General features: G+C 41.9%; 2 protein-coding genes across 3 annotated transcripts in view; one reads left to right on the top strand and one right to left on the bottom strand.

Moving 5' to 3' along the window:
* DGKQ (diacylglycerol kinase theta) overlaps nucleotides 1–13,815 on the bottom strand; it is a 110,025-nt gene extending 96,210 nt beyond the window's left edge. Inside the window, exon 1 of the mRNA XM_042023383.1 lies at nucleotides 13,694–13,815. Coding sequence (XP_041879317.1) covers nucleotides 13,694–13,815 — 122 coding nt within the window. The remainder of the gene's footprint in view (nucleotides 1–13,693) is intronic.
* A 608-nt stretch (nucleotides 13,816–14,423) lies between these two features.
* The window catches only part of ACO1 (aconitase 1), a 35,965-nt gene continuing 24,964 nt past the window's right edge, over nucleotides 14,424–25,424 (top strand). The window contains exon 1 of one of the 2 annotated variants that reach the window (XM_042023564.1): nucleotides 14,424–14,534. The gene's annotated coding sequence lies outside the window, so the exon portion shown is untranslated. Of the gene's footprint in view, nucleotides 14,535–14,976; nucleotides 15,069–25,424 lie in introns of those variants that run through there. The other variant, XM_042023565.1, reaches the window with a different exon arrangement.

The following is a 25,424-nucleotide window of genomic DNA, read 5'->3' as shown; positions in this document are numbered from 1 at the left end:
CTTAGTACAGCTTCCAGCAGGATCTATTCCATGATCTTCCCAGGCACAGAGGGGAGGCTGACAGGTCAGTTGTTCCCAGGCTCCTCCTTTCTACCCTTTTTAAAGATGGGTACAATGTTTTCCCTTTCCCAGTCACCTGAGACTTCACCTGACAGCCACAACTTTTCAAATGTCATGGAGAGTGGTTTGGCAACTACATCAGCTGGTTCCCTCAGGATTCTGGGATGCATCTCATTGGGCTCCATAGACTTTAAGTATGTTCAAGTTCTTCGGGTGATCATTAACCTGATCTGTACTTAAAGCGGGAGAGACTTTGCTCCCCCAGCCCCCTCCTGCTGTTCATCCACTTGAGACACGTGGGAAGAGGGGTTACAATTTAAGACTGTGAGGACAAGAGGCAAAGGGCGGAACTTGAAACTAGGTGTTCAGGCTGGGTCTGAGGAAAAACCTCTTTACCCTAAAGGCAGTCAAGCAGAGGAGCAGGTTGAGTGAAGTTTCATTGGCCTGTCCTGCCTTTCTTTTCAACACAGCCTGTGCTTTTGAAATGCCTTTCTTTTGTATTGATCTAATAGTCCTTCCCCTCTTAAGAGTCAGAGGCCCAAGATTTGGGAAGCTGAAACTCATGTGAACGAGTATTTCCTATGATCTGGGAAACTGCTTTATAATGGTGTCAGAATGTGGCTGTCTCAAAAGCATGAGGAAGTAATCAATTAATCTTTTTATTAAAAGGTGAAAACGTATTCAATTAACAAATAATTACATACACTACTGAATCACTTACCAGGGCACTTACCAGTTCTTTGATAGAAGAATGTGGAATGGTAGTTTTTATCATTAAGGTGTAAATGAAGTGTGAGATTTTGGCTAGTTTTTAACAACTGACTCTCCAGGTATATATTTATAAGCTGCAACACATAGGCAAGAGCTATACTTTTTGTGCTTTAACTTTCCTTCTTCACTCTGAGCAAACTGTATAACCAGTCAAAACAATCTAAACCATCCAACGGTTGTCTTCAGCCAAGTCTTCCAAAACATCTGCTGCCAGCAGATAGAATATGGCAGCTTTTGAAGGCTAGCCATCCTTTCAATTTCACACGTGTAGCAGGCCTGCTGCCCTAGAAGCAGAAGAAAAGTGAGGTAAAGAATTATTACTGGAGCTGTCCCATTCATAAATGTATTAACTCACTAGAAGTGGTTTTTTCCTCATGCTCAAATTGTTGCTGGTAACTGAAAGATGAAACAAACAGGATAAAACTAACACTTCTTAGGTATACTTTAATTTATTTTTTTATAAAGAAGTGGCTCACAGATGAAAACAAGCAAAATTCTTTGAGCATCCATTGTCTTTGTTTTCACAAGGTTAGTAAGACAAGAATAAGAAAAAAAAGTAAGGCCTCTGAAAAGAAAATTTACTTCTTTTTATACCCAGATAAACATTTTGTAGCACTTTGGATGCTATAACCCCATTAAACTCAAGTTATGCAACTTCAGGGCAGGCAGTACAGGAAAATTGTCATTTTTACAAGTTTCTTGGCTTGGTAGAGGTGTATTCAGTAAATGGAACAAGCTTTGCACCTTGGATCTTCTGAACCTTTTGTAACCTTCTTGTACTCTTTGTATCTAGGGAGAAGACATACTGTGACAGGTAGAAAGCCTTCAATACACCTGAGAAATGCAAGTTCTGGTACATTATCCCAAATTTATGTAAAGGATCAAATCAGTTTGATGTGCTATCAATATCACACCATGTGTTTATCCTTTAAGGAATACAGTTAATTATACCAGAGCTCTCTTGACACTCAGTATGATGAAATTCAGTTAGTCAATTCTTTCATGAAGCAGTGTAGTGGTTTGGTCTAAAATACTCATTACTATTTACCTTCTGTGAGATAAGAATTAGGAGAAATGCAAAGCAGGCACTAAACTTGAAAGAATATAAAGGACTTTATTAACAGACCTAAAAGAAGAAAAAAAAATCATACCACACCTTCAGAACACTTCTCCTCTCCTCTCCCCTCCCCCCCTTCTCCCTTCTCCCACTGACAATGTAAAAAGACAACCCTTGAGATGTTCAGTCTGTTTACCACTTCCATAATAACCTTGTTCAGTCCATTTAGGAAGAGGAGTCTCTCTTCTCCATGCTATGAAAACATTATCACAACGAGACAGCTGCCCGGGTTGGTTCTCTGCTCGCATGTGAGTCCCTTCCCATGACTCGCAGCTCTTTCCACAACTCTTTCAAGGGTCCACTCTTGAATTACTGGGGTATAAATTTAAGGTTGAGCTGTTCAGAAACAAAAGTTCTCTTCACCCATCTCTGGGAGCATTTCATCTCTAAGAACAGAGGCCCTTCTCCTTCCCTGGGAGCAAAGGGTCTTCCTCATCTTCATCTCTAGGACTATCTCTGGGAGCATCTCTAGGAACTGAGGTTTTCTCCTTTTCCATTTGGAGCAAAAGTCCTCATCGTTTCCATCTCTCCCTGTTCAAACTTCTCATTAAATTACAGCTGCTTCAGCATCTGCCTATCTCAGCGCAGGCGCTTTTGCTCACAAGTACAAGTTGAACGCTCCACCCCCCATGCCTTCATGAAATTACAACGGGTACTCTGATATTGCTGACTTCAGCGGGGGAAACCACGCAGACAATCAATGTGATTGATAAAGCAAGCTTCGTTTATTGGCAATACAGAGGCACTTATATAGTATCAGTATACGTGCTTGTCAGTTCTTGATTGGCTTAAGCTTACAAAAGCGCATTCTTACTTCTACATAATTGGGTTAGATAAAAGCTTACATTTGGCAAGCTTCTATTATTTATGTTTTGGCTTGAGAGATCAAAGATCTTCCTCCCTTCTCATGGTCAGTATATCTTATCAGCACAGCACTGTACCTCCTTAAAACTCCCTTTTGGTTCTCAGGCCTGTTTCTCACACAGGCATTTTCTCATGGAGGCATTTTCTTGTGCAGGCTTTTGCTTGTACAGTTCTGCTATTGATTTGTACCCTTTATCAATAATCCATGTCCCTGATCCTCTAACCATTCTCCAACATGATTTATCATAGCTTTACAACAGAATTTCAGCTTTAAGCATCTCCTCTTTCTTCTCCCTCAGGTTTTCAGCTCTTCATAGCAATAAAAGGGTTAATCTCACCTATGCCTTGCAGCTGGAATGTCGCTTATCGCTGTTGGTCACATGATCTCTGCCAGACAGCGGTGCAGCTTCAGCTGAATCTTGGCTGAACTGCAGAGGGGGAGCTGGGCCACTCCAGCTGCCCACAGCAGGGTTATGGGGGGGTTCCGCAGGTGGAACAGGGCCCATCGGCTCCAGGATGCCCGTGGCCCAGCCCGGCCTGGCCCGAGCAGGGCCTGGGCCGGGCCTGCTGGCCCCCGCAGCCACCTGTCCCAGCACCGGAAACGAGACAGAGCAGCTCTGCCTCAGGGTTTCTATTCTTAAGTGTGTGTCACAGAGGTGGTCACAACTTTAAGTGGCTTAAAGAATTGTCCATATTCAAACTGGCCAGCTGATAGGTTCTGTTAGGTCACAGAGGAAGCTGTAAGCACCCCTTAGCAAGGACATCCCTTCCAGGACTATGCTTGCTAAGCCATGACAAGCAGTTTATTTGTAATCAAGCTTCAAAAAACCTGAAAATAAATAATCATGTCACATCCAGGTGGGATCCAGAGAAGATTTTATAAGAATGTATAAATATGGAAGTAGTGGGAGAAAAGCAGATGGAACTGTGCTGTTTTTCAGTGGACTCTCCTGACCTTCCAGTTTCCTGGTTTCTCAGAGAGCTACGAACAATTTCATCCATCCACTCACATGATGGGAGCAGGAGTAATTAGCTTCCCAGATGCTACATAATCTTGCTAAATTTCTGTTTCTATATAATGTGTTCTTTACATATTGGTGAGGTGTGAAAGTATGAAATCCAATGGTACCTCTCGCATAGAGCCCTGAGCAAAAGCCTTTGTAGATTAGCTGGAATCTTCTATATTGTTGACTTCTATTTTCAGAATTCCCTTCATTACCACAAGGCACTGGAAGAGAGGAATGACACAAACCATATGTGGAGGCTGAAAAGGAAAGTTTAAAATAAATTGTGGCGTCTAAGAACAAAGAATTTAAAACACAGGTGTGGCTTTGAATGTGCCCTCCTGTTGACAGCCAGCAGGGAAGAAGAGCTACAGCGGGGTTGGTTTCATTTGGTTTAAACCAGCACATCAGTATTTGGTAAGTGAGGGATAAAGCTGTTTTGGGTCATGAAAGGAAGTGCCTCACGAAGTATCACCTTCCTAAGTAAGAGAGGTTTCAGATTTGCAGCTTTTTCACCTCTCCAAGTTGGTGATGTCTGAACCAAAAAGATACCTTCCTTTTTTTTTCAAAATCTCACGGCTGAAGAGACAACAAAAGTATTAGATCATGTTTGCGCACTCTTTTTCTTGCAAGAGGAAACAAAAGAGAAATTCAATGTCATATATCCACACTACAAAAAATAAAGGTAAGTACCTATCATATAATTAGTTTGGGTATTTTTTTGCTTCATAATAGCTCTACGGTTACTTCCTGAAAAAAAAGTCTTTAAAACAAGCGTTTTGATCACACTAGAAATAAATCTAGAGCTGACTTGTTAGTTAAAGCACCAACTGCCCCCGAGCAAGAGAAGCAAAAGCTCTGCTGTGGAAAGCCAACAGAAAGTTCTGGGCCAGTTCCAAGTTATGCAGTAAGATATAGTATGTCTTTCGACATATTTTGGTTCTTTATTTAGCCAGATTAAGAGACTATACCTTTTCAGATAAAGGTTATAATAAGGAACACATTAGACTGCATAATCTAGACAAAATTACATATTAATGTTTATATATCAACTATATGCACACTTTTCACATAGGTAACGAGGCTTAAATAAGACAAAAATCTTTCAGTTTAAATTCATCCGTCGCTTGTGGGGAAAAAAAATGTACAGAGATCCCATCAAGTAATACGTCTTTATTTCACCAAAATCATTATAGTCAGCACTAAGTACTTAACAAAAAGGTAGATAAATTTATCAAAGGCAGACATAACTGTAGAACTCATATTATATTTTAGCATTTACACTTCTTACTATCTCAGGAGTTCCTCTAGTTCTGCTAGTAAATAAGAGATTTAGTAAATAATAAGCCATATCAGAGCTGAAAATAAAGAAAACTGTGTAACAACATAGCAAAGTCAAGAAGCTGAAATTTTAGGCCCAGCCAGCTAACAAATATGATGATTTGACAGGCAAGTTATTGTGCTTCAAATACACTGATTTTAATATTTAATAGCTTATTTCCAGGTCTTAAATTTCAGAACAAATAACTTCCTGACAAAGTACATAAGGGATTTGCTCAGAGTTAATGAATCACTTCTCTGGGAGGAAAACACCAACCAACCAACCAACTGAAAAACCATCTAGGGTTTGATTAATTTATTGTAAAGGATTGCTAGTTTAACTTTTTAGTCATGTTTTGTCTCTAGACCTCGGGAACATGTAAGCAATTCTTATGAATAGAGTACCTTAATGCATTCTGAACTGCCAAATATGCAGAAACACCCACATATGGAATAACAGATTGCTGTTAAGGTTTAGTAAGAGTTGTGCACTCTGAAAATAAAATATCCAAGTCTTGTTGTTAAAACCACATTGCAACTTCTGATTCTACATTCTAATAATATATCAAAAACCCCAGTATATAAACCACCACTTTTTATATATGTGCATATATATAAATATATAGTATTTTTTATGTCTATGCCTAATAGAAGCTGTTGGCCTGCAGGATACGTCTAGTCCATCACCAGCAAGAATGTAAAGAAATACCACGTGTGCTAGACTCCAGAGTGATGTGCTCATGCGTGAGATTCTCCTTTGGCTGTGTCACTGGTGCCCACATGGATGACAGGAGGTGATGGTCTGAGGGCTTGACAAAAGCACCGCAGATCAAAGGCCCTGGCAAGCAGCAAACCTTCTGACAGTGAGGTCAGCAGAAGTAGAGTCCCCAGCCACCATGACTTGCTCTGCCCTTGTGAGGGGCTCAGATGTCTTTCCCAACCCATCTTGTTTCTGTTTATCCATTTTCAGAGTGTGGCACCTGAGTGCCTTCAGTTCATACCTACATGACCAAAAGGAGTCATTTTCCTGTTGCCAGGAGTCACAAGCTCCCAACATTTCCACCTTGGGAGTCTCAGCCTTCCCACCTTGGGAGTCCAAACCTGGTGCAGGTGGGACACCTTTTAGCTGTCCCACCTCTTAAGCAGCTGTTGCAGATAAATTCTTAAGTAAGTCATCATAGTGGAGTTAAAGGAGTTTATTGATGATTAAATAATTATAAAATTATAATTAAACAATTATTGAATGGTAATTAAATAGTAATGTAATTAAACAACTACAACCCACTGCTGTACAGGAGAGCTCAGTGGTCTCAGGGTGGGGCTACAGATATCTATAGTGTAATGTGGTTGATTTGTAGTTAACCTGCTTGGCACAGGAATACAACCACAGCAGTTTTAGTTTTGTCTAGTCCTGCTCAGGACGGTTCTGTTAGGTCCTGGTAAGTTGTGATCTAGGCTTCTTGGTTCCTGAGAAGGCAATGGCCCGGCACAGTTCTCTGGGTATACACAAGCCGGGCTGACTCCCAGTGATGCCTGAACCAAAGACTCAGCCAGAGTCCTGCACCCATCACTGCTGCAGAGGGATACAGCACTTGCCTCTGCACAAGCATCTCCTTGGAGGGATCCTGTTGCCCTCTTGTTCATCCTTCCTGGTGCTATGTGGTGTGCTGCCTTCTCCCACAGCTGCTGCACCAGGCAGCCCTGCACCTGAGTCCTGCACCTGAGCCCTTCACCTCAGCCAGACCTCAACCTCCCCTGGACGAGGCCAGTATCACCCTGGAAAGAGGCACCTAGCACTCCATATAACCCTATACCTGCAGGGCCCCCCATGTTCTCTTGGAGCAGCATTTGGGCTGGTGCTAAGGGGCATGCTATCGTGCTGGCTCCAGCACAGTCTTCAGCAGTACTTTGTGCACCTTCGGTGTCCCCTGTAATGGAAATGCTGTGCTCAAGGCCAGCTGCCCCTCACCAGTGGATCACTGCTCCTCTCTGGTACATCTGAACAGAAGTAAACACCCCCTGACCAAGAAAGCATTGATTTGGAGCTGCTGTGTTCCACAATAACGAAAACAGAAGGAGGAGCAGAAGTGTCTCTCTATCTGTGAACAATAAAAACTGCTCTGTTATGTGCCAAATCCCCATTTGCTTCTTCTGGTTACCACTACATTTCCTTTTTCTGCTCTATAATGAAGTTTGCAACTAATGTTTGCAACTAAAATATTCTAAATAAATGAATAAATTCTGTTGAGGCCAGTCCATGGTTGATTAATGGAAAGATAATTCCTGTGAATGCTGCTGCAAGCACTGGTTTTATAGGTGTTCATTTCATTGAATAATGTGGAATGGGAGAGGACTCTGGAGCTCAGAGCAGGGGCAACCCTAAAGTTAGATCCAAGTTCAGTATTAAAGCAGTTCCCCACATTCTCCCAGCAGGGCTGTTGGCTTGCTTTATCACCTTGTTACACAGGCAAAATTTTACAATGTGTAACTCAGTTCAAGATTTCAGAAAGAATGTGAGTTTTCCAATCCATGCTGCAAGTAATTAAAAACCTGCTCATGTGCTCTGTGACATAATTGGGCAGGACCAGCAGGCAGTCATGGATAGAAATTTTCAAGGTGTGCAGGGCAGCCAATAGCTTGGACAACAGTGTGACATTTCAGAGTGTCAGGCAGGAAAGGAAATGTGACAGTGGCCCTTATTCTTAAAGAAGCTGATGACATTAAAATCCCCACAGGCCAAAGGAAATGAGCATCCAACTTATAAATGGGCCTACCACCAAGTTAACTGTGATCCTGCACCTGTGCATTACAATATGGGAACAGGCACCAGCACCTCCAGCACCAAGCTGTGATGAGCCTGGAGAGAAGCTGAGAGTTCATCCCAACTGCAGGGACCCACCTGCAGGCTGGTTACAGGACAGAAAAGCCATGAATTGTGCAGATTCCCACCACAGATCACTGACATCACGGAAATCTAAGCACTGGAGTGCTGAAGTGCATTAGGAAAAAAGCGGTGAATGAGATTTCACTGATGGAAATGAAGCACTGAGAGCTTGGTAACATTCAACTTAAGATTTCGTAGGAGATCCCACTGGGTAACTTTCTCTTGGCACAATCACAGCTTTTCTTTAAGGTCTCTGGTAAATGAGGCAGTCTGTTCACTGAAGAGAGACTAACAATGGAGGTACTATTTGCACACAGAGCAGTAGTAGAGGATTTCCCATTCTCATGGCATCTCAATGTTGTACTCAGAAATGGGGTAAAAAAGCCCCCCAGCCTCTGTCTTCCTCATTATGTTATCCCCATGTTCCGTGCTTGTGTGCAAAGAATTTAACTACTTGCAAACGGGCAAAAAAGACAACTTTTGTGAGATGTAATTTAGCTCTATGCTCTCACTTTCACTGGCGGTCAGGGTATATTCTTCATGATGCATTTGCTCTCTGCCCTCAGCGGCAGGAAAACATGTCAGGGAAACATCCATCCTGACTATGCCATATCATATGTGATCTGATGATATGATCTGCTCTGTTCAGGAAGCCTTGCAAGAAACTAAGTGGAATACTCTTAAATTGCAATTGCTAGTTTTATTCAGCATGTTAATTTGCTGCAGGAAAATTGAGGAATCCAAAAGCAAACTACTTAGTCCAAACATCTTGGGAAGAATAGGCAGTATCCAATTTTTCACTGAAAAGTAGTTAAGAGCAGTTAGTCACTCATGTTCAGGCATAACGATAAGTAAAATGTTACAGACATCACAAACAGTCTACCATTGGAGTGCAGCAAAGGAATTCTTACTGCTTTTCTGTGCAACTTTAATGCTCCTTGAGCAAAATGTGTAAGTATAGGCAGTATAAAATATGGACCTCTTTTCAAAAAGCATGATTTTTATTGCTTTCTATAATGTGCCAGTTGTTTTTTACCAAGTTCTATATGTCAGAGAAGCTGCAAGTAATTACTAGTCAGTACAGGGAATGGAAGGGTAGTGCTGTAGTGAATTCTCAAGGCTGTTATGTTATACCAGTCACCAAATGCATGCAACAAGTGTGTAGTAGGCAACAGATGCTTGTTAGATAAGGGTTAGTGACTGTGTGTGCAAATTCTTTGGTCAGGTACAGTGGCAAAGTGAAAACCAGTATCTTAGACTAGCCACATGATAGAGAGTAAATTGCCTGGGCTTCAGTTTGTTTCTTCTACCAACTTTCTGCATTAGTTTGCTCCCCACTTTCTCCTGCTGTATCAGATGAGTAACATGTTCTGTCAGAGTCCTGAGCTCAGTAAGGGAGTTTTAGTTCAACTGCAACACAAACTATGAACAGCACAAGTCTAATCTTACTGTGTGTAAAGGTGTTTTACATTGCCTATACACCAAAAGCTTAAAGGACATTTTGAATATGGGTTGTTTTCAGGTGAGCATTCACAGGAATCTAGTCTGGGTTAAAGTCCTCTACACCATTCCAGATATGAAGGGAAATACACTGATGGTCAACAAAGATTTCTGCATTTACTGCGAGTGATATCATTACTCTTGAAAAGAACATGAACAATCCTTCTACTTCTATGGTGCAAAGAGTTTTTCTTTCTCATGCTCCATACAGCAACTATAACTGATCATAGATTACCTGCTTTGGAAGGAATTCTCCAAAAGCATTACATGATCTGGTGCTGAAGGTGCAGTGCTGACAGTGAAGAGTTTTACTTGTCTCAGACAATTTATACTTTAATTCTGGGTACATAGTCCGATCCTCAAGCCCCTTTTCTTCAGTTCCTGTGGAAGAGTCGAACAAATGCCTTTATTCTGCAAGAAAAAGGTGTTATTCCTTGGCAGTACACTTGTGTGAGTTTCTACTCGGGACTAAGAATAGGACTGGTAGGAGTGACAACGAGCCTGTGCTAAACCCCGTTTAACCAGTAGATGGCAGAACTTAAATCTTTGTTTTGCTACTGAACCCGAAGTTCAATAAACATTGCTGCAATTCTGTAAGGACTCATTTAAAGAAAGACAATTGAGTAAACCAGTGCTAAGACCACAAGCAAATTATAATATATTTATTAAAATCTGATGACCACAGAATTTCCTTTAGAGGATGCACAATCATCTGCTTTAAAGTGGGAGATGCAGTAGGCCCTCACTTAGTTGAATAGCCAGAATCCACTCTGGTATTTCTGAGAGGTCTTCTGAGAGCTGTCAAACTCTCTATTTTTAGACTTGTACTCCTGTTGCACATTAGCAATTTGAACAGCTTAAAACAGTCATGACTGACAATGAAAACTCAGCATGAACTCCTTCATGAGCCACCAAACATATTTTCCTGTACTCAGGACAAGCTGTAGGCCATAACCTACAGGCTACCATCTCACCAGTTCTTCAACTCATTCACAGATGGCTTCCTGGAGTGAAACACTTTTACTGAGTGTTGAACTCATATGAATATATAAATTCATATGCTCTGTAGAGCATAGTATGTTAAATTATGTACCCTTAAGTGCTGCTTATGGGGACACAGCACACCAGAGTAAACCTCACCAGACCTTTTCATTATACTGCAGAGAGCCAGGAAAAGCAGGACACATGCAGACACTTCTTTTTGATGACAGCTCCAAAGCTCTGGGTCCTGTAGGTTGCCAGCTCAAGTTTATTGTCTCCCCGTCAGCCCTATCCCAGCCCAGTTTGAGACTGATTGCAGCAATCCTGTGATTGCAGCAATCCTGTGATTGCTGCAATCTCAGTGATCAGCTGAGCCTTCATGGAAGATTACTACAACACTGAAGTCTACTGCTGTATGTTATGGCTTTATTTGCTGTAATAAGCTGAAAGCTGTCTCTTGGGAATTCAAAGTATTTGTAACTTCTTGATAGGATCAGAAAGAGTGAAATATGTTTAGAGACACAATAGTGAAGTCAGATAGGAATTGAACAGATATGATATGCTCCCTGGACTTCTAGGACATTGGTGAAAAACCTCAAAGAACACTCCAGAAGGAATCTGATGTTAGACCAAGCTTCTTGTAAATGGATTTCAGTAAGACAGAAAGGCCAAAGGTCTGACACATAGTTCCTCATCTGCTGTGAAATAACTTCATGAAAAACCCTAAAAACACTAGGATGCACATGACTGCAATATGAAAGGCATTGTTACTCCTATTTGTATCCATCTTCACTGCAAGAACAGAAAATATATTTTTTTAATCCTGATTTAGCACAATGCGTGATTGTCCAAGAAAACTGTTGGACATCCTTGCAATCTGATCCTAAACCCAAGAACCCATTTCAGTTAACATCTTCCTTACAAACAATGGATCTAATATAGTTCTCACCTCCTGACAGTCTTGGGAGAAAGGCAAACCCACACATTTTTAGTCATCTGCTAAATAAGACACATTATTGTAAACTCGGCCCCACTGAGAAGAATGACAGCCTCAAATACTCAAATGCTGGAAAGACCAGCAATAACATTCAGACAGCATTGCCATAAACCCTTGAATGAACAGCCTGTCTTCCAATCCCATTATGGCCTCTGTGTCCTTACACAGAACCAGTAGAGACTGAAGCAGTTCTGCCTCTCTTTCTGGGATATAAAATCTTCCCTTCTACCCATCACCTTCAGGGGCCTTCCCTCCCCACAGAACAGAAAATACAAACCCTGAAGATATTTACTGGGAAAAGTCAGAGCTGATGTACGGTTTTCCCATTTCTGTTGCTGACCTGCTGTTTTCACTAGTCTTTGCTTTTTGTCCAAGAGATTTTAGGTCAATCAGATTTTGCAGCAATTGCTTTGGTATCTAGGTATGAAGGATTTTATTCATGATTCAAAACTTAAACTTGCTGATACACATGGGCCTTGGAAGTCTGTTCTGTTAGAAACAACAACAAAATTTAAAGTTTTAGATATTATTTTTAAAGGAAATGACCCAGAGAGTCATTACAGGACTTAATCTCACAAAGAGATTTCAAGAACATACTTGAAATGCTGTTATTACTATTAATTAAACATATACAAAAATAAAACTTCTATCAAATAATGAAACATCTAAAGCTGTAAGGAAAGCACTAAGAGGTTTTAGAAATTCTCTGGGTTTTCCTACCATCAGAGTCATCTACTGTTTTGTGGTGTCATGTAGAAACATGGGCTTCCACCTTCAAGAGCCGAAAGCCAAACTACAGCCATAACTTTGTTCTGCCAAACTCAGTCTTAGGAACCTCTCTGGCCAAAGGTTTGAAAAAGATGTTATGAATTAATGTCCAGTTCCATGTTAACCATTTGTTAAAGCAAATCATATGTTGTAAAAACTAATACCATTCTAAAAGAAGAACTTAGTGCAAGTGAATTACTCCATGTGGTATTTATGCTGAACAGAAAACAGGCCAACATGGAAGTGATTTTGAGCAATAACTCAAAAGTACTGCATGTTGTAGATTGCAGGCTATTTACAGGTATCAGGTTTTACTACAGAGGGGCCCTAGAAGTCTTAACTGTTCCAGTGTAGCAGGTGTGCTAAAGCCAGGATTTCTGTATTTAGTTAAAAAAAAATCCTACTCAATGTATCTTTTTTGCTAGATTTTGGGGTCTTTCGCACTGATTTCTCCTGGTCTGACAGTTCCAGCTGGACAATGTGTGTAGGCAGGAGGATCTGTCAGCACATGTCAGTGTGGAGGTATCCAACCCACAAACAACCAAGTGAGACATCATGGGCATTTTCTATGTTTCATCCTTCTTTACAAGTAGAGCTAAGAACTTCTATTTTCATTCACCTGAGACTTGCTATCTGCAGCAAAGCCAGCAAGTAACTCAGTATGCTCTTAGCCTGAGCTTTCTTCAGGTAAAAACAAAACATTACTGGTCTTGTTTCACTCCACCTCTCAGTGGTTAGTGTGTCCTAGCCAGACAAGACCTTTCCAAGACTTGCAGAATATTTACACTCCTTCCATGCAACTCCTCTTTACTCTGTACACAATTATTTTCCTGGAATTAGATACTTTTTAGTTTATTTAATTGTTAAGGAAAGTTTCCTGTCTGACCATCCCGGAACCACTCTGGCAGGCACACTCAGACCACGTGAGCTGGAACAGAGGTCGTTTTACAATGGGTGGCTCTCCTGAGCTGATGGGTGCCCGGTTTGACTCCCTACTTACTTCACTCTCACCCAGTCAGACCAGGTTTCCTTACAGGCTGGACCCCAGGTTTCTCATGACAGAGTCTCAGACTCTTGGATTCTTACAATTGTTTAATCATGGTGCAGTGACAAAGTAACAGCTCAAACTGGTGTCTCCGAGGAGGGACCCTGAGCAAAGCAAACCCATGCCTTTTATACCCTCACAGCCTAAGTGTGTCAAAGTCGGGGGTCTTCCAGCTGAACCATTGGTTCCTGCTGTGTCTCTCAGTGACTGCTCACCTGGCTGGGCCACAGGGCCCTGTACCCTTTGTTGGGTCAACTTCTGTTGGTCTTACTTCTGGCTCCTGCTATCCAGAGCTCAACCTGCAAGAGCTCCCACGGCAGCTGCACCCTGACTACCAGCACTGAATGTATTCCTCAACATAATTCATGCCCAAACCATATACTGTTCTATCGGGAACTGCTGGGCACTGATGAACTCTCCACAGCACTCAGCTTTGGGGGTGATGTAAATTATGTCCTCTAGGACGTCCTGTACTCTGATATTGTTCTTTAATATTGACGTCATGATATTGATCGTGACCAGCTTGTAAGCAACAGCTTGTTTCTGCCCACAGCCAGGCCAGTGAGCTCTCCCCCTGCCAAGAGAAACGACAGGAGTTCCCACTCATTGCACTGCCACGAGGATGAGGATGCAGTCCTGTGTGTCAAGTGGTGACCCGAGCGACACCTGTTTGTTTCCGGGCCCCGGCTTCACTGACAGCAGCTCTGGACTCCTCCGAAGCCTGAGCAAGCGCTCGGGCTGGGAGCACGTGGCGCACTTACGGCCGGCACAAGGCACACCACAGCCCACACCCCGCTGCCCATGTCACAGCGCCCCTCTCTCTGATGGCTCTGCCCACAGCAGATCTGGCCTTGACCTCGGTACCACCCTCCTACCCACCCCTCCATACGCACAGCGCTCCCTCTCCTCTTCCGCCACCCAGGGAAAGGGGCTGGTCCCGGAAAGCAGCGGCTCTCTGCGGGGCCAGGGCTGCGGGCAGGAAGGGGAAGCCCGCCCGCCCCGCGCCCCCGCCGCCCGGCTGGCTGGCTTGCTGGCTGGCCGTCCGCTTGCTTGTCCTCCCTCCCCCCGTTCCCGCCTCCCTCTCGGGCGGCTGGGGGCCATCCCGCCGCCGCTCGGCCTTGGAGCGTGGGGCGGAGCCCGCCCGCCACCGCCCCTTCCCTCTCCCCGTGCCCGGCGGCCCCTGACGGCGAGCGGCGGCGGAGGTCTGTGCTCCTCGCTCCCCGGTGAGTGCGAGTACCCGCCGCCCCGCTTCTCTCCCGCCCGGCGCCGGCGGCTCGGGTGCCTGGGAGCCGCTTCCCCGGCCGCGGCGTGCCCATTCCCGGCGGCCGCGGGGAAGGTGGCGGGGTGGAGGGGCGCCCCTCGGAGCAGAGCCAGGACGGGTGCGGGCCCGGGCGGAGGGCGGGGACCGGCGGCTGGCGGGGCCCGGTGGCGCGACGGGCGACCCTGCCGTCTCCCGGCCCCGGCTGCCTCGGTTAGGGGCTGGAAAGGGCCGTTGGATGCTGCGGAGGGAAGGCGACTCTGGCGGAGCAGCCCTGGGGAGGCACCATCTCGTAGCAGCGGCGGCAGCAGCGGCGGGCTGTGCGGCCCCCGCCGCAGCTCCGGGCCCCGGCTGGCGAAATCGGGTCTCCAGCTCTCGGCTTGGGGCCGGCTCACAGCGGGTACAGGGGGCGGCTTTTGCAGAGCGGAGAAAGAGGAATGGATTTAGCTCGAGAAGACCGGGCGTGGAAGAGAAGTTAAGCTGCCCTGTCCTCATCTAGGTGAAGCTTTTAACATTAATTTTCCTCCTGGAACTACTCGAGCCTTGTCTATTGGTATTTCAGTAATATCTAAATAGTAGAGGATAGTGCAAGGTGTACATATAGCACACAGCAACTTCTCTGTGCTGCAAAAAAACGTCAGTAGATCTGCAACATAAGTGGGACAAGGAAAGGATGGAAGAAAAGAATTGGAAGGTGATGCCTATAAAGTGTCAGGTTTTAATAATTTTGGGTGACAAAATAATCTGTTTCACGTTCATGGCATAGATAGCAGGTGCAGGTGTTCTGTAACAGTCGTGGAGGTTGTAGCACAGATGCAGATAATTGCCTTCTAATTTACCTTGATTTAGGACGGTGGCTGTGGAGATGCCCAGTTTCAGTATCTGGATCAGGTATATGTTTGGATTGGTCCCTGCTTATCTGCTTATGCTCAGCACGTTTCCATGTTTCATAATACCACCACAGTTCCCATTTATTTTTTAACTCGAAGTTGTACTTTGATATTTGGTTTCCAGCTCTAAAGCTAGTGAAGGTGGGGGGAGGGGGATAAAGAGGAAGACGAAGAGGTCTGGACTTCAGTATTTTTTAGTATCAGCAGGAAACTTGGTCTAAACCAGAGGATTCTCTCTCCAAACAACTGGAATTGAATTAATATCTCTGAGCACTCTGTGCTGTTGCTATTGTTCAGACTGGTTTTATCAATTCACAAAACTGAAGTAAAGGAAGACCACCCTAGACAAATATTAACACTGGAATGTTTATTTAGTAATGCTTTGCTTAAAAGCAATTGTACTTCATCAGAATGTCCTAATAAACTTCTGGGGATTGTTACTGCTTCAAAGAAAGTAAGAGGAGTGTAATGGGCATAGAGTAGGAAGTGCAGCTGAGTCTTGTGCCTTCCAGGATCTATGGTGTGTGTGAAGAGTTATTAGGAAAATTATCAATACTTTACTCGCCTCAGACTTTATAGAGGAGATTCTTGGAGGAGCTTTCCACATAAAAAGAAGTCTGATCACTTAGCAGTGCTTTACAGAGTATCTCTGTAGACTATCGCTGAATTGAAAAGACCATAGGGCTTTCAAAGTGCAGGTTTTTGTCATATCACGTTTGTAATTTAGCAGCTTTGTTTCTCTCTGGTTGTCTTTGGCCAGAGGATGAGACACTCCGACTTTGATACTATTTGGTGAAGTTTTTATAGTAATGGTGGAAGAGCCAAAACAACAAATGCAGAAAATTAGAAAAGAAATAATATTTGCATAGTAAGAAATGGAGCAAATCTCTTTCATAGTGTTTTCCAGGATAGACTCTCACTGCAGAATTTTACCGTGTAAGAGCTGGAACTTAGCTCCCTCCTTGGAGTAACAATCCACTTAAGCTAAGCAGAAAGATATGAACTGAAGAGTGGTCCCTTTGTGTCTTGAAATATAGAGACAGTAGAGAGGAGTCTTAATTTCCATTCTGCTCTGTTTGTGTGAAAAGGAGATAAATTTTTTTCAGGATTTTTGCCTTCAGTGCTGCCTTAGGGATTGGTTAATTCAGAAGATTTCCTCTAGGTATTTGGCACTTCTTTGTAAGAATTGGGATTTCTCACAGCTGTAGGATCAGAATTCCAGATGCTTGTGAAAGCAGGTGTTAATTTCGGTTGTTTGGTGGGTTTTTTTGCCTACCCTTTCTGTGTGAAAGCTGTTATGAAAAAGTTGATTTAAAAATGTTTGGTAGAACTTGATTTGCCTCCCCAGGGAGCTTGGCCAGTAAACTCTGCTAACAGCTAGTTCAAGTTCATGAAATCGTATCAGACACACACTTGTTCTGCTTACAGACTGAAGCTGTGGGTGTTTGAAAGCTGGATTAATCTACATGAGTAGTTGAATAGCTGCTGAGATTATAGGTGGCAGTTATTGGTGTGAGAAAATTATCCTTATTTCAAGACTACAAATTCAGGATTTGTCTTGAAATGGTGTAAAGTTAGGATGTTCCCCCCACAGTGTCAGATTATTTCACAACAGTAGTAATCCTCTCATGAGTTCTTCATTCTGAAAGGAATCCTTCTACCTACATATCTCTGGTAGCTCTGAAACAGTTCAGATTTCAAGTTGTAGAAAAGGAGTTTTAGAGGTGCAGAGAGAGAAGTTTATAGAGCTCGTATAATAGTAATGGCGTGAGTACAGAGCTGATTCACAATACTCTCATTTTGTTTGCCTTTCCCATGCACCTCTGCTGAGTTTCTTCAGCCTTCACAGGAGCCTTTTGAAACTAACAGACCAATACCGAGATGTCTTTTAATCCTGCCTTCTGAAATTGAACGAAAATTTCAGACCAAATCTTTGTGCACACTCTCTGTATTCCACACTTCTTGCAGCACTTCCATGTTGGTTTTGGTTTTTTTCTAACACTGAAAGCTAGTTCTTTGTTAAAACTGGTCCAAGCTGCATATTTGTTAATGAACAGTCTAGGAGTACAAGCATAGGGTAAAAAAGCAGCAAGTTTGTATAGAGGTAGGAAGTAGGTTAAAGTTCAGAGTTGCTCTTTCATGAGGTGGGAAAAAAATTTCAACACTTCATTTTTCAGTGTTTCATAGTCTCCAGATAAGCTTCCCTTTATTCTCAGGCATAACACTGCTCATTCTCCTGTAGCAAAAAAAGGAAAATTAGTCTCTACTTTTAACTGGGACACTCAGTGGTCAGTGTGCTGACAAAGCATTCCCTTAATGTTTACACCTGCTTAATTATGATCTGGATTTTCTTCAGACTAGATCGCATTTCAGAGGCCGTCCGAGAGCGCACAAGAGCGCACTCTGTATGTGTGCTTGCCGGGGTTACCAGAAGCTGGCGAAATCTATATGAGAGAAGTGTTTTGACAGTCCCTCCAAGCTGTAAGTGCACAATAACTGTGTTGAAGTGAGGGAGGAGGTAGCATTTGGCTTTCTGGAGGGATGACTTGAGGGAGTTTAGTATCTTCATCTTGGAACTGGGCATGCATCTAAACTTTCACCTCATTTGGAGCTGGAGTTACTTTAGGACCTAAATGTTTGATTTCACAAACTTGATCTCTGACCTAAACTTTCAGTTCCAATATGTGCAATACAGCATTGCTAACAAAGTGAAATGGTCAGAATACTTACGACAGTCTGTTAAGTACAGAGATTATAGGAATATGCAATTAGTAGCCTGTCCAGTGCATTGGTATTTTAGCACATTCTGGATCTGAATAAATAAGTATTTTAGCATTGCAGTCAAAGATTTCTGCCAGCAGGAGAAGGTAGGAAAATCTGCAATCTAAAGCTCTGTTTGTTCTAGTACAGTGTTCCTCTTGAGCATTAAAGTTGAAATGGGGTCCCTGAAACTTTGCCTAGACATTGTGTAAAAACCCCTCAATTTTGTATTACTACATTTTTTCCAGTGTGGAATACTGGTGTAGTTTATACCATCAGAAGAGTTGCTCAGTCATCAAATTGTTAGTGGACTTCTCTTTAAGGATCTGTATGTAATGATGGACTTTTCTGTGTACTAAAGAAGCACAAAGATTCTTTCTCCAGTCTCTTTAACCCTAAAATCTCCTAGCTGTTAGCAGCAATGCAACAGTGTATGTTTGTTACATAGTGGCCTTATCTGCCACAGGTAGAGTAAGGGTTAAATAATAAGAGCTTCTTTAAATCAAAACAAGAAACCTGTGTTTATTGCAACAGTAATTGCACTCATCTGTTCTTTGTACATCCAAAAGTAATTATAGCATTTTATATTTTTATAAAACAAGACACTGCTTGTTCTACTTCTGGTGTTGAAGGCTGTCCAAATGCTGGGGGCATGTCTGGGCTTGAGGGGTTTTTTTTCTGGTTGGTTGGTTGGTTGGGTTTTTGCCATTTTTTGATGGGTAGGTAAGGTTTTTTGTTGTTGTGTTGCCATGTGTCTGTTCATCTCTATCTGTCCATCCATTTACCCAGGGTAACAAAAACATTTTTCTTAGGCAACTTGGATATTTAAACTAAAAAAATGTATTTTTTAGGATTTTCCTTCTAAACTGGCTTGAATTATGGATGGATTTACTTAGCAAATTTTAAACATCTGACTGATACTGAAGAGGTTGCCTTTCCATATCAAAAATGCAAACTTCTGTCAACATGCTTAGCATGGGTATTCTCCTTCCTTGGTCTTCAGGCAAGGTAGGCATACACAGAACATGCTGCAATTCCAGTATGGTGGAAGTTCCTACCTGATGGACCTGCTTAGAGATCTTTATTCGTGGCTATGCCATCTATAACTTAGGTAAACTGGAAGCAGTCATCAACATTTCTAATGAAGGCCCACTGCTGAGTAGAACGTGAAACCATGAGAAGAGCTGTGTAAGTTTTAGAGGCTCAGGGGAATTGAGCAATAGCCCATAATTAAAGAAGTGCTGTTCAGCTATACGTAACTGCTAGTAATGTCATGAAGTGCATGCTCAATATTGTGAAGAAAAATTTATAACTCAGTAGCCTGCCCCTTTGCTGCAGCTCCTGTTAGATTTTTTAAAATTGCTTGCTTTTGCCATTTGGAGGTGCTTGTTGCAAACTTGGCAGCTAAGTACAGGTACATACAATGGCAGTCATTTGAGTGGACGAAACCAAGGGAAGTAACTTGTGGGAGTAGGAGCAATAATTGCAATGGAAAGTGGTAAGATCAGATTCAGCATGGATGGAAAAAGTTGTATTTTTTGAAGAAAGACCATGAATGTTGCCTACGTCCTGCCTTATCACCAGGCAAGGACTTTTATCATGGTCCTGCCAGCTCACCTCTTATTTTCCTAGTTTTCAGTTGGAAGTTTCATCACAAAAACATACTTTGTCATGTTTCTTCACAAATTTTCTGCAAGTACCAGCAAGTCTGAGCCCTCCCCTTTTTCTTGATGACTGATAAAATAGCATCTTTGCTTTGCCTGAGTGTAATATTTTTTAGCATTTCTAGAGTCTGGTAAAATGTTAAAATTAAACTGCTTCTTTGCTGAGTGTGTGCTTCCCAGTGGTGGCCAAGAATTTACCCACATTTCAGGGAAAAGAACATTTACTACTTGAAATCTGTTTTAGTTAAGATACTACGTGTTTAGTTTTATGAAGAGATGTCTAAAATTAACCTCTTAACATTAATAATGTAGGCACCCTTTCATAATTGGAAAGACAGCAGCTAAGAAACGAAAGACAGAATAGAAAAAGCAATTGTGGAAACATGTTCCGTTTCTCCAAGTGGCATTAAATATATATCTGTACTAAAATGCTGAATAACCATGGCTGTTCTGTTCCTACTTTATGGCCTGAAGCTTAGACAGAAATTGTCTCATCCAGGGCCTTTTTTCCTTTCTGCAGGTCAAACAAAATAGTCTGTGTCCTTGGTTTGTCCTCAGGTACTTCTTTAATAAATTTGATTATTACTAATCATGAGTCTTTTGTAAACATTTGTGTCATGTACTACAGAAAGAGCATGATTTACTGTCAGCATGTATTTTAGTAGAAAAGTATTCTGCATGCTACAGTTTTCTCTTTTTCTGGATGGTGAGAAATGAGTGGGATACTCTGATATCCCTAAAAAACCTCAAACCAATAAATAGTGTTGATAGTATGGATCTGTTTACAACCAATGAGTGTAAGTGCAGCTGTGCTATTTAAAAATAATCTCTTTTATTTGTGATGTGAAAGAGATTGCTGCTTTTGGTCTGACTAGCTCTATTCTATTTCACTGTCAACTCTAAAGAGAGTAGAATAGTATGTTATAAAGTGATGTCTAGAACAGTTTTCAGACTTTTTCTCAGGTATAGCAAGAAACTAAATACAGTTTTTCCTCTCTATCATCTTCATGAGATAATTTCTGCAAATGAAAAATTATGAGATATATTATGATGTTTTCTCAATTCCATTAATTTCAATAAAATTTATTTGTTGTCGTTGTTCCAAGTTACTCAACTGCTTTTAAAGGGACCTGAAGTATAGTCAAGGAGTCACTGTCAGTCAAGAATGTACTTTAAACTGAGCGAAGTCCTTTTTCAGTCAATGTTGTTGTGATGTGGCTAGTACTGTGTTTATGTTAGATACTCAGAAAAGTTATAACGGGTGAAGATTTGAAGGCATACGTGCAACATACGTTGAAGTCTCCTGTGAATGTTCTTTTTTTAAAGAAATAAAAGGTTTTAAGATTTTAAGTTACTTACTTAAATCCTTTTTGTGGAGATCCACATGAGCCTTTAATATTCTTTGAATGTATCTGACTTAGTTGATTAACTAATAAGAGAAGGCGAGGAAAGAGGATGGACAGACACGTTTTTCCTTCTGTCCCCTTGGACTTGTGCATGTTTCTTATGTCGTGATCATCTAAAGGCATGGCCTTCAGGACACCACAGAGATCCCCACAGACACTACAGCCTGTAGGCATCTTTGCAGTGATCTTTTGGTGCTAGTTAACATCTGAGATCTCATGGTAAAAGCTGAGTTTGCTGGCACACTCAATATAGATGAAGTGAGGAATGTTGTTGTACTAAGATTTTGTTTGTTCAAAAGCTTTTTTAGAGCATCACAATGTAAAACTTGTGTTTCCAGAGAAATTTGAACTGTCCTGTGTCATATATAGGGCTACAAACAGCAAGAGACAGCTATTGTGGCCAAGGGTTCATTCTCTACTCTAAAGGGCAAGATGTTGCATTTGCAAAAAAACAGCTTTCTTTTTTTATATTTGGAAAGTTATGGCCTTGTCCAGGTAAATTTGCCCCACCTGGTATTCATGGTTATAATCTTTCTGCACTTCTACTTCTCTGGGGGAGAGAGAAAAAGTAGAAATCAGACTTTCTGTGGTGAGCTGATGTGCAGTCTGGGTGAATTGAGGTGTATTCTAACAAGAGATTGAGTGTGGTGGCACAGCGATAAGCTACTGCATTGATGTAACAAGGGGAGTGGAAAGCAGTATTGATTGTTACAGAGTTCAGATTTAAAGATGATCAGCATAAGTGTCGGCCAACTTGTGGATGTTCTCAGAATTTTAATAGTAGACACTAAGGAGGGGCTAAAATAAAGCTATTGTTTGTCTGGTACACTTCATACAAGTCATGCAACCCTTTAAGAAGGTTCCAGTACCCTGAGATTAGCTCCCTTGGTCAGAGCATGGTGCTAAAAATGCCAAGGTTGTGGGTTAGAGCCCCATATGGGCCATTCACTTGGACTTGGTGATCCTTGTGGGTCCCTTCCAACTCAAAATATTCTCTGGGTCTGTGTCAGTAATAAGATGCTCCTTTTTAAATCCTATTCTGCATTATTAGGTTTGAATAATCCACAATTTCTTACATAATCTCCACACAAACAGTTCTAAAGTTGTTGGGTTGATTAAGTGCTTGTTTTGGTATGTCTGAGCAGGTATTGATGTGGCCATGGTCAATGTGTGTGACCCTGCGTGCAGCACCAGTTCCAGGCGGACAGATGTCTGCTCCCCCGTGTTGCGTATTTACGTTTCAGTGCCTGCAAAACATGAATAAATATTCTGTGCTGCAATCACAAGTTAACCTGTGTCACGTTAATCAAAAAGTTAACCTGTATCTATCACAAGGATTACTTAAAAAATTTTGGTATACTCAGTGTGCAGAGCATTGCCCCCAGACATCTTTTTGGCAAATTACTAGTTTAGAGTTCTGTGCTGTGTTCACTCAGTTTATAATTTACTATGTGGAAATAGTAGTTGGTATGACTGAAGGCTTTCTTGGCTCTGTGAAATTTGCTATAGCAATGCTGCTAGTTCTTACTCTTTTCTAGAGATTTTACCTCTTTTCAGGTATTTCTGAATGGCTTCTAGGTTTGTAACAGAGTTCTTCGTATCAGTGTGACCAGGCAGATGTAAATAACTTGTGATTAGGCCTTGGTCAGCCCACAGTTTGGCTTATTTGTGTAACTCACCGATGAGAGGAGACTAGTACTGAAGCATCTCATACTGTGAACTAAAAAACTTCTGTTCAGGGAAGAGGGTGATGTCTGGTAAAGTAATGTTAATATGTAGATAATGTGTCATAACATCTTGAATTGCTGCTGTGATTTGCCAAGACATGGACTTAGATGGAAAACATTCGAGCTGCAATTTATACTTGGATGAGAATATGTGAACTGAGTACAGTGGACGCATGGTCATATCAAATTAATGATCTGCTTTATCTGTCAGGGGATATCCGAATATTTTCTATGTACAGCTACTCTTAGACTTTCCCATGAGAAATGGTTATGCATAAAATAAAGTTCTCACAATGGAATGCAAAAAAGTGAATCTCAACAGGAGGGTAGCTGGCAAGAAGAGGAAGGAAGAAATTTGTTTTGATCATGCTCAGTCATAGAAGCACAGAGTTTGCTTAGGGGAGTATCTAGTAGTTCATGGTGTTTAAAGATGATTACACCTAAAACTTTAGGGGCTTGTGTACAGGATGAGTATGTGCAAAGATGGGAAGAGGAGTTTCAGAAAATAACTTGTTGATGGGAATGTGAGAGGTGATACGTGTGTGTGCTTGCAGTCTGTTCATTTGCCAGCCTTCTATCTTCCCTGGGCATTCAGCTTTTTATCTAGAAATATCCATTTTTTTTTTTCTTTGAAAGAATTCTGGACATTTTTCTGTCTTTTATGCTATTTTGCTGCTTTATACCCTGGACCTTCTTTTGTCACCATTTCTGCTATTTCCCCTTTGCTGTCTTCAATATACATGAACTTTAAATTTTGAAAATACTGGAGTACTTTAAAAATCCCCCATAAATGTATTCCACGTAGTAGTATTTCCTGAATGTTCAATGAAACTGGCAGGTGAGATAAATTGATGAATTCTTTGGCCTTTGTCTGTGTTTAACAAATACTGGACTTTGTGCATCCCTTTGCATTAGTTTCCAAGGCCTGTCGTGTATCTCATGCTTTGTTGTGAGTTTTCTTGTTTGCAAAACTGGAGCAAGAGAAAATAATGTTACTTGAATGAAGACAGGAACAGTGCTCTGGGGAAACATTAACAGATCTGAAAATGAGGCCTGTGATTATCTCTCTTCTAAAGAAATTTTAATCGTGACTGGGAATGTTGCCAGGCACTGCAAGAGAATTGTTCTCACTGTTAAATTGTTAGCTTGATCCTTGGCATGTGTTGGCCTAAGCCAATTCTTCCACGAGAGATTTGGGCAGAGTTCAGGTCTTCAGTGTGGCCTAGGAAGTGTTCCTTAGGTAGTTTGCATACAGTTAACCTTTTCTGGAGATAGATACTTCTACAGTATGATTTTAATTTATTTTCTGTAGTGGAATTTATTAAGAGATGTTGGTATTCTGGAATTTAGGCCCCTCTCACTAGCTGGCCTTGATATGGGGAATATCTCAGGGTCCCTTAACTTCTGTATGTGAACCCTAAAAGTCCTAGGTCCCAGAGGAATGCTTTATCCAGCAAACCATTACACCACAAAATCCAGTAAATCAATAAGCAACAACAAAAAAAGAAAATATCTCAAACTAAAATGGTGTTTCAAATAGAGCCTATGTAAATTTTCTTTTTGGTGGTGATCCTAACAAATCTTTCTGAAATTAGGAGGGTTCTTTTTGTCTCTGGTAGCATTTGTAATCTTAGTCTATAATACTTTCTGTCTCAAAACAATAGCGTTTTCTGGTTTGGATAATTGTTTTTAATTTTGAATGCAAATGTCTATCTGTTTAGCTTTAGATCAGTGCCACTTCTGCTGGTTTTGGTGGAATACAGTGAATTTTGTTCCTAATAGCTAGTATGGGGCCTGTGGTTTTGATTTGTGCTGGAAACAGGGTTGATAACACAGGGATATTTTCATTACTGCTGAGCAGGGCTTACACGGAGCCAAGGCTCCTCACCCACCCCACCAGTGAGGAGGCTTGGGGGCATGCAAGGAGCTGGGAGGAGACGCAGCTGGGACAGCTGACCCGAGGGATATCCCACAGCATATGGCATTATGCTCAGCATATAGAGCTGTGAGGAGAAGGAAGAGGGAGGTGTTTAGAGTTATGGTGTTTGTATTCCCAAGTCACTGTGAGGCATGATGGGGCATTGCTGTCCTGGAGATGGCTGAACACCTGCCTACCCATGGAAGAGGTGGATGAATTCCTTGTTTTGCTTTGCTTGCAGGTCCAGGTTTAGCTTTAACTATCAAACCATCTCAACCCATGAGTTTTTTCAAATTTTCTGCTCTGATTGTCTTCCTGATCCCAGGGCACAATGGCTGTCTGAATCACAGAGGCACAAATGGCTGTCTAGAGACAGCATAAAGAAGAGAATAATGAAGACATTGAACTTACTTACTGAGATTGTGTCCAGAGAAGGGCAGCCAAGATGGTGAAGTAGCTGGAGCACAGGTTCTGTGAGGAGTGGCTGAGG

This window comes from Corvus kubaryi, unplaced genomic scaffold (genome assembly GCF_017639235.1).
Source record: "Corvus kubaryi isolate FWS band 111438036 unplaced genomic scaffold, C.kubaryi_AGA036_p1.0 37249, whole genome shotgun sequence".
Lineage (NCBI taxonomy): Eukaryota > Metazoa > Chordata > Aves > Passeriformes > Corvidae > Corvus > Corvus kubaryi.
This window is presented reverse-complemented; position numbering and strand designations above follow the sequence as displayed.